This window comes from Colletotrichum lupini, chromosome 5 (assembly GCF_023278565.1).
Source record: "Colletotrichum lupini chromosome 5, complete sequence".
Taxonomy (NCBI): domain Eukaryota; kingdom Fungi; phylum Ascomycota; class Sordariomycetes; order Glomerellales; family Glomerellaceae; genus Colletotrichum; species Colletotrichum lupini.
The window spans coordinates 2,213,182-2,222,705 of record NC_064678.1 but is presented as its reverse complement, the minus strand read 5'-3'; the positions used below and the strand labels follow the sequence as shown (position 1 = coordinate 2,222,705).

The 9,524-nt window shown below is 56.5% G+C and overlaps 3 protein-coding genes across 3 annotated transcripts; all 3 read left to right on the top strand.

The window, feature by feature from the left end:
- Positions 1–716: 716 nt before the first annotated feature.
- CLUP02_10053 (uncharacterized protein) lies at positions 717–2,647 on the top strand (the record flags this gene model as incomplete). Its single annotated transcript, XM_049289029.1, has 4 exons — positions 717–961; positions 1,162–1,265; positions 1,633–1,689; positions 1,803–2,647. The coding sequence occupies 4 exons, from the start codon at positions 717–719 to the stop codon at positions 2,645–2,647; spliced, it is 1,251 nt and encodes a 416-aa protein (XP_049146173.1).
- Positions 2,648–4,870: 2,223 nt separating this feature from the next.
- Positions 4,871–4,966, top strand: CLUP02_10052 (uncharacterized protein; the record flags this gene model as incomplete). Its single annotated transcript, XM_049289028.1, has 1 exon — positions 4,871–4,966. One exon carries the CDS (start codon positions 4,871–4,873, stop codon positions 4,964–4,966), a length of 96 nt encoding a protein of 31 aa, XP_049146172.1.
- Positions 4,967–5,989: 1,023 nt separating this feature from the next.
- Positions 5,990–8,257, top strand: CLUP02_10051 (uncharacterized protein; the record flags this gene model as incomplete). Its single annotated transcript, XM_049289027.1, has 1 exon — positions 5,990–8,257. One exon carries the CDS (start codon positions 5,990–5,992, stop codon positions 8,255–8,257), a length of 2,268 nt encoding a protein of 755 aa, XP_049146171.1.
- Positions 8,258–9,524: the final 1,267 nt, after the last annotated feature.

The window sequence follows — 9,524 nt, the reverse complement described above, 5'->3', positions numbered from 1 at the left end:
CAGGAGCGGCTTGCGTGCTGCATGCCTCTTTACCCAACGCCGGCCGGCTGGTTATACCTCAAAATGGCGGGATCGCTCCCGTCCGCTGGCTCCACACGAAGACCCTTGAGCTTCAGCAAGCCACCAAACGAAAGCATGCAATGTGTGCGCTCGTAGAACAAGGGGCTTGGGGGCTTCTCTGCCCCGTGCTATCAACCACCTTGGTCGAGTCTCACTTACGGGCTGCTTCATTTGAAGCAATGGCACGCGGGTCCAAAGACGAGATGACGCTTGCAACCCGCATCAGCACAGGTGCGCCAAGGAGAAGGAGAGCATGGCAGATTCCGTTTGGCTGGTTCTTGGAGCATTGCAAGTCCCGGCCGGCATACAAGCCCTTCTGACCAAACGTTTTTCGAAATCAGAGACACCAGGCTAACACCATAAGCTCCGGCGAGAATCTTCGAGTCTCGGCGAGCACCACATCCAAGTCGACACGACATCCCTACCTGCGTTGCTCGGAACGAACCTACGCATCCTCGGTGACCAAGAGAGCCGACCGTCAAAGTCAGAATTCCGTAGATAGATTTGATCAACCGATAGCGTTGTACGGGTCGCAAGGAGCACACATGACGTCGCCATAAACACGAGATGACGGAAGGAATACGCCGTGCAAAGGATGCCACCTACAGATATTCGTACATGCATCATCCTCTGTCCCGCGAGCCAGGCAATATTAGATGCCAATTATCGACATGCTTCCACGTTTGATGACTGCAGGGTTTCTGAGGGACAACAAATCCGGGTCGGTAAGGCGCATCCATGTTCCCAGGAAAACGGGATGGAATCAAGCCGGCCAGTGCAAGGTACCACTACGTACCACGAGCATGAAACATTGGTGGATGCTCAAGTCACTGAACACTGCCCTCACCCGTCCTAGCATCTGGGTGGCAGCCCTTGGCAAGGTTGGGGTTCATCGGGGCTGGTGAACGACGGCAAGGTTGCACCGCCTCCTGGATTTCTTTTTAAAGATTTTGACTATCTACACGGCAAGGATAGCGGGAGCCGTAAAAGCGCCAATCAGAGGCTTCCAACCAGGGTCTCGGGCAGATGAGCCACCGCTACACCTAATCGGGCGACATGTCTCGATGGACGATGTTATCCCACGTTGGCTCTCTACCACAGTACGGTTTTTTTCGCAGTGCGGAGACAATTCGAGTTCCCCATGGCTTCCATGGGTGCCTCGTGTGAGCTGCCCCGGCCGGCGACCCATGATGCGGAATGCTTTGGTCAGTAGCGCATCGAATCTCGCCAAGCGAAACCACCCTATGCGTGTACGTCTGAATGCGACTGGTATTGCGAACTATGCTTTGGTCAATGTTACTCTCCAGGGCATTAGCGACAACTCAAGAAGCAACATCGTCAATATTTAGCGAACTCTACAAGTACGGATACAAGATTGGGAGAGCGTGAGATTGCCCTTGCTCAGCCCGTGCGGCAACGGCCGTAATCCCACGCAGACTAGCGAATTACTTCAATTTCCATCACACTCCTGCGCGCTAGCAAGAAGGCATTGTTTGGTACGCCGGCGGACGATGATGTTCCAATGGTCCGGCTTCACGTCTCGAATTCACCAACCCGATGCGACGCACATAGTTATCCAGGAGCTCGACGTGTCGTACTCTGTGCAGAGGCTTGAGACCGCCGTGGCAAGTCGTCGCGAGGCAACGCCAAAGCAACGAAGCGTGAAAGGCTATCTAGGAACACTGGCTTGCCTGCCACAATGGAGACGAGGCGTTGAATGGCAACAACGTGAATCTTTCCAGAGGTCGGCACTAGTCTTTTGTCTCATCGTGGCCCGGTGCTTGGTGGCATGAGGACTGAGGACGAAAAGAGGCATCTAACCACCAGAACTTTGGTCTCCACCTGCCGCACATACATTTCCCAAGGGGCCGGTTGCACCAAGATCAAGTCTCGGGCTGGGCCATTTCGAACTCTGGCCATCGACTGGATGGAATACGCCTCTAGAGAGCGGTGCCGCGACGTGGTGCCTCTAGCGTGCGATGACTATGACCGAACGGCTCTGGAACCCTTCCAACGTCTGAACCCTTGGACCAGCCAACAAACCCGCCAGCCCGGATTGGCATGGCATCACAGACAAGAGACTCAGTCACGCCGCTTGGGTCGTGGAACTCTATTTGGGCCGTCCCGATTCTTCGAAACTCGATGTTTTTGCCGCGTGTCGTGGCCGGTGGTCGGACGGCTGTTCTCAACGAAGACTTTGAACCACCAGCCCACCTTGTTGTCTCTGCCAGTCGAACATGTAGGATGCAAGCTGTCCCGCACACTGGAACTTGGAGGCTTGACAAGATTGAGCTGCCCCGATGCCGTTTTGGGACACGATGCCGCGAACAAGATGCTGACACGCATCGTCGTCCCAAGGAAGGGCGGGAGGAATAGCAACATTAGTGGCCGTCACGAAGACATGGATCGGTACAGATTCTCTCCGCGGCCCGTACATGATCCCATTACCTTTGAGGAGGCACAGGCGCCGTCGTATGGTTCGAGGTCGCTATATCCAGTCAACAGTGCTACCCACACTCCAGGCACCGCCTGGAACAGCGCGATATGGGGTGACTGCAGGACATCCAATGTCATGTCCAACCTCTAAAGGCTTCGACTAATAACTTAGAGGGACGGATAAGGCCGGGCTGTGCACACCAACAAGTCGAAGGCGGGCCCGGCTCGCACACCAAAGTGCTGCCACGGGCTGCAAGCGTGGAGAGAGGCGCGACGCCGTTCATTGGGCCAACTCCCACGCTCATGTACAAAATCGCAATGAGAGAGATCCCTGGGCCTGGGATGAAGGAGGCTTGTTCAGCACAGCACGAGCACCCGCAGTGTGCAGTGAGTAAAAATATCCCGCCCCTCAACCACGTCGACACCTTACCTACAGTAAGCAACGCAACACCATATGTGTACCGGCGCGACCTACAGACACAGAGCACAAATACAGACAGACACGTAGAGTGTGGGAGAAAGTACACCGCAGCAGCACCTCCCGCCAGTGCCTCCACAATAACCCGCTCCCCCCTCACTGACGATGAAGCCCGTTTTGGAGTCAAGTTATGCCATTTTGAGGCCAACATGCGGAGTGGCCAAGCTGTTACTGACGCATCTGACGCACACTGGCGAGTTGTTGTCGCCTCGAGATACAACTTTGGCTATTGCTATCCACATTTGGCTCTGAGGTTGGCGAAAGGGGGCTGTGGCTGTTGGACGTGCTCCATGCACACTATTTCCAAGTCAACTTTCTTTTTTTTCGAACCCTCACGTTGCTTTACGTCCGTCAGCATATGCAGGACCTTGCATATACCGCTTGCTGTTTCCAGGTCCTTGAATTTACAACACGGTCGAAAGTTGCGACGCCATTTTCGATGTGAGAGTTGATGGGAGAGTGGTACAGGAAGAAGAAAGTTTTGCATAGACCCAGAGACGTACGAATACTTTTGTCATTGTGCAGACCGGGCTCGCGACATGAGCTGCATGTACACTGGCGATCCAATATATCTCCTTGTTCATGGAGGACGAACCAAGGGACGCTGGACGCATGGTCGGCAGCAGAGCGGAAACGGATGATTGAGCCCTACGGAGTAGGCACTTGGTGCAGTGCTTTGCAACCCGGTTGCGGCGACGTCGACACCTCCCACAGCAGACGGATCAATAGATCCAAATCATACCGACGGCATCCCGCGGCGGCGGAGAGCGACGCCCCCAGCACCACACCTGACTGGCGGGGGAACGGCTCTGCCTTTTCGTACGCTGCCAACAGGCTACCAGACTACGAAGTGAGATAGTTACAGCTGCAGACGGGGACTCCCAACTAGGCTCTTGGGCCTGACAAGTTACTATCTGGGAGTGCTTCGTACAGCTTCTGCACCTTCGCTGCCTGTCTCATTTGGGGCCCCTGTCAGGCCTCTCGCGTCTACCTACTGGGACAGGACCCGAGAGCACTCGAACGCTCAAGGGGGGTTTAGCCAGATACCAGGGTCTGCACCAGTGGACACAATTTGACCCTGCTCCGCAGGACGACTGTACATGCGAGAAGTATTATCTACCGTACTTCTCGATGCCAGGGATGTACCAAGGCCCAAGCTGTTGAGGGTCTGGCGGCCCTGGTCAGCACTGGCCCAAGGGGGTGCTGGCTGCCATTCTGTAGCGCGGCAGTGGGTGTGAGGTCTGGTTGTCGGAGGCCACCAGCTTAGCCAACAAAGTACTGAGTACCAGAGCTATCAAGTACCCATTGCGACTACCTACGCAGTATGGCCGGCCGTCACCATCTCGTTCCCAGATACCCGTCTCCATCAACACATACGGCGTACAGAAGTTGTCGAGGTGTGTTGTAGACGACGACAGATGGTTCCTTTTCGCTCCAAAGCTAATGAATGTCTGTCTCTGTGGCACACCACCGCGGCAGACGGCTCAGAGAGCACAACGGATGGAAATGAGAGACCATTTCAGAGACAGATCTTGGCATCCCGCATCGGTGGGCAGAGACAACGAAGCAGGACTCACACCCCCCTCTCTCTGAGTCTCTTGAAAGTGTCGAGAAGGCTCGCAGTCGAAGGTCGAAAAACCGAGTCTGGAATGGGCGCTGTTTCGTGGCTCTACTACCCGGCGCCCTCAGGCCGAGCCCCTCCAGCCAGGTCAAGCAAGGCTAGTTCGTTTGGGTGCGTATCTTGCGCTAAATGAGGTATCCACGGAAGCAGAGGGGACAAGAGGGGATGGTGCAGACAGGCGAGGAGGAGGAGGAGGAGGAGGAGCAACAAGAACGAGGGAAGAAGAAGAAGCCGCCTCTCGTCTGGTCTATGCACGCACACCACCCACACACCCCATGAACAAGGCTCACGCCCACCACACACCCAAGTCGAGGTCTCCAGCAACCACCCTCCTCCCCACCACGCCCCCTTTCCGCTCGACGCACCCCTGACCCCTGCCGCAAGGTCGGCGTACGGTACGGTACCGCCTCTCACTCTGGCGTTGCTGCTGCCGCTGCCGCTTGCTCGCTCTCGTCGCTTTTGCTTGTTGCTCTGCCCTACGACCTCCGCCCCCTGGGCGTTTGGTCCCCTGTCATCTTTGGGGGTTCACCATCTGGAGGAGACTGATCCGCGTCGTCCACCGGGCCCCCAAGTGCCAACAGCAAGCAAGCCACGGCCGCCGAACCCATGTGCCCCCGGTCTGCAAGATGTGGTGGTCTCTTGTCTCTGCGTCTGTCTCTCTCTCTCTCTCTCTCTCGACAAGAGCGTAGCTCGCAGCCGGTCTATATCAGTCGTGAAGCCCCCAAGGCTCTTGGTGATTTGTTTCTCGCCCCCATCAGTCTCTACATCTATCTATCAGACCCAGATCTCCGGATACCCACGACACCAAGACGACGGTCCATCACCTAGTAGTCTTTCACACGTTTTCAAGAAAGACATCCTCCACCCAAACCGTCTCTTACTTCACTCTCGCCAGCAACAACTCTCTTCTTACTACACTTGGTTCCTTAACGCGGCAACTATTCAGGAACCATATCCTCGGAGGCATACTACCGCGCGCAAAGTAAAGCTCAGAGAAAGACAGACAGAGAGAAAGCATTCGCCAATCATTTAACGGCCCGGTACCTCACAACGCGGAAACGCCGCGGGCATGAACATCGCTGCAGGTGCGCTTCACCAGCCCCACATCCAAAGCAGGCGCAGCACAGCGCAGCAGCTTTTAGCAGGTCAAATAGTACAGACGACTGACAGCAGTGGGAAGAATAGCAGTGACGGCATAATACAAGGCAACTGTGTGGCTTTGCTTCGGACTGAGCGACAGCTACAGCAAACCAACCAACCAACCAACCATATAACATCAACTCTGCGACTTCGCAACTCGGATTTGACCGAGAGGCCTTCCACAGATCATCACCCTTTACCTCTCTCTTTCACCACATTACCATACACACACACACACATCTACCTCCTACAAAATGGCTTCGATAGACCAGTCATATACCATGCTCCCCAGGCACTTGAGCCCCCAGCACCACGACGACTACATTCTTTACCCTGAGCCACCACAGGGAGTCTTCAGCACAGCACCCATGGAGATGAGCATCCCTGCCGACGCCTCTTACTTGTTCCCAACCTCCATGGCAATGGATCACCAGCCCGCCCTCTACGACAACAACTTTATGTACCAAGGACGCACATCACCTGGCCTCTACGAGGACGCCGAGTTCCAACTGCCTTCTTCCAACCTTTCTACCGCATCAGCACCATCGGCGGCCTCCTCCAACGTGGGCTCGCCCCAATCACACAACGACCAGCCGGCGCCAATCCTCGACTGGGCGCACCCCGGCATCGCTGTGACCCCGGGCATCGTGCCCCACGACTACTACAACACCGCCGGTACAGAGTACTCGACCTACGCCGGCCCAGGTATGGAAGACTTTGCAACTTTTGAATTTGCAAACACCAAGCCCCCGGGTTTCGTGGGTGAGTTGCCAAACGCTTCTAGAACCACTCTTGCGCCCTCATCTCGCGCGCTTTCTTCTTTTCCTTCTCCTTCACACGAGTCAATTGGCTCTCATTCTTCCAACACAGCTATAGCTTCAGCTGTGCGCGTGCGCGACTCGGGCCCGGTGCTGGATACTCACTCGTCCTCCTCATCCCCTGTCACGCCCGCATCGCGCAAGTCAAGCTTGTCCTTTGTCTCTCCTAGCTCTACTTCCTTCTCTTCTCCTCCGGCGCCCGTCTGGGGCCACTCGCCAAAGACTCCTCGAGTCTCTACTTTCTTTTCTCAGAGCAGCGGCCATTTCGTCGCTCCTCTTGGTTCTTCTTGTTGGTTTTCCTCTGTCAAGCAGCAGCATCATCCTCCTTATCGCACATTGCCCGCTGACCACCTCTCCGCTCCAGACCCTTCTTTGATCCACCCCGACATCAGCCGCCCCATGATGGCCAACTTCCAGAACCCCAACCAGTATCCCACCTCGCCTGCCCTCTCGCCCTCATCACAGTCAATGTCAATGGTTCGCAACGGCAGTCAATCGCCCTTCCTCCACAGCGGTTTCCAACAGCAGCAGCAGCAATTCAGCCCTTACGCTACTCCCGGTGACGCCCGCCGCCCCAGCCTTCACTCATTCCCCTCAACCTACTCTGATGGCAACAACTACAGCGGCGATGAGGGCAAGGAGAAGCAGAGATGCCCCCATCCCGAATGCGGCAAGGTCTTCAAAGACCTCAAGGCGCACATGCTCACTCACCAGACTGAGCGGCCGGAAAAGTGCCCGATTGTGACTTGCGACTACCACGTCAAGGGTTTCGCTCGCAAGTACGACAAGAACCGCCACACCCTGACGCACTACAAGGGAACCATGGTGTGCGGTTTCTGCCCCGGCTCCGGTTCAGCGGCTGAGAAGTCGTTCAACCGCGCCGATGTCTTCAAGCGTCACTTGACAGCCGTCCACGGCGTCGAGCAGACACCACCCAACAGTCGCAAGAAGAGCAGCAGCGCCAACAGCGGCAAGAAGCTCGCGGGATACCCTCCCGATGCCACTGGCAAGTGTTCCACTTGCTCGCAGACCTTCTCCAACGCTCAGGACTTTTACGAGCACTTGGACGACTGTGTGCTGCGCATTGTGCAGCAGGAGGACCCTTCTGAGGCCATCAACGCTCAGCGCCTGGCCGAGGTTGAGAACGACAAGGAAGTGCACCAGACATTGGAGAAGAACCATCTGCCCACGCAGACGCAGATGCCCTCGAACGAGGAGGAGGACGACGAGGAGATGATGGAGGACGATGACGAGGAAGACAGCAAGCAGCGCGTCAGCGCATCGCCCAAGAGGAAGGGCAACCCGGTCAACGGTGTTCAAAAGTCGCGCGGCCTCACGCACTCCCGTGGAGGCGGCCCTATGCCTGTCAAGGCCAAGGGTCGCAAGAACAGACGCGACTACCCTTCTTCCTGGGGCTTCGACAAGGGCCAGATGACGATGAAGAAGCGGGTGATGGCAGTGTTTGATGGTCCTCGGCGACTGGCCAAGGACGACATGATGCTGTCGACGGATCACGAGGTGCGCATCAAGCTCACGGACGGCAACAACTACGTGACAGACCTGGACGTGCAGACGCTGAAGCGTGCCGAGGGCTTCCTTGGTGCGACGGATGAGGAGAAGGGACCCTGGATCTCTGACGATCCGACTGAGGAGCAGCTGCGGGAGATGCAGGCGATGCTTGAGAGCTGCCAGGCGGCTCAGTAATGGAAGGCGGCGGAGGACAATATCATCGGGATGCTTCATTGGTTTCTTTTTCATTCATTTTTTTTTGGGCGGGAGCGATTTTGACGAGCGGAAAAAAAAAATCTCTACACTACATTTTGGTGTTGCATGGTTTGGCGCAGACTTGTACGGGACTACAACGACTGGCTTACGAGGACGGGATGGACATGAGGTTCATGATTGGACAGCATAAGTTCCATGTTGTTTGCCCCTTGAAGAAAAAGGAGCATTTGATTGATACCCTATACTATATGATAGCCTAAGGCTCGATGGTATAAAACAAGAGACACTTGTCAACTCTCACTTTCACTGTCACTATTCCCGCTCTTCTCACCTGCCGTGATGAGTTACAACCGTGATGCCTCGGGTATAGATGGGGAATGATGCGATTTGGATAACGAATCCCTATCTGATTGTTCCTCGGAAACAAGGGATGACGGAACAGGAACAGGACTGACGGTTTTGACAGCGCGACAGGGTCAGCGATTGGCAGCAAAGATCGGCAGCAATAGTGTCAAGCAAGGGAGTGTGGACGGGCTGTAGTTGTATGGGATGGATAGTCGTGCCGAAGACTCGCAGCGGTGTTACCGGATCGGGGATGGTGAAGGGGGTTTTGTTCTTTGGCCCTAAGATCCCCTATCAGGCGTGTCAGACTGCCAGATTTATCACGAATCACGATGGGGTGGGTGCCTTGGTTCTTGTGCGACCTCATCAGCTAGTCTAACTAGCTGCTTCCCCCCCCCCCCCCCCCCCCCCCCCCCCCAACCCCCGCGGGCACCCCCGCAAAAAAAACCCCAATCCGGGGGGGGGGGGGGGGTCGGGCTTCCCGCGCCCCCCGGGGGCGCGCGGGGGGGGGACGAGGGGGAGGGGGTGGGGCGGGGGGGGGGGGGGGGGGGCGGCGCGGGTGGGTGGGCGGCCCCCCCCCGGCAGGGGGGGCCGGAGGGGTGGGGGGTTCCGAGTTCCGCGCTCTGCCGCGAGCGACGGAGGATGAGCCGATGAGGATGAGGATACTGGTGGCCGGTGGCCGGTGGTCGGCCTGTTTGGGTAGCCCGTACCCGTACCTGTGGCTGGCCAGAGAAAGGGGGGGGGCCATGCTGACGGGATTCGGGATCGAGGGTGGTGGATGGACGGATGGTTGATGACGATGGGACGAAAAATGTAAGGTACGGATTACGTTTGTTCGTGTCAGGGTACCTAGGTAAGTAAGCATGATATGCTGTGGTGGGGAGGTATGATGGAGGAGGAGGAG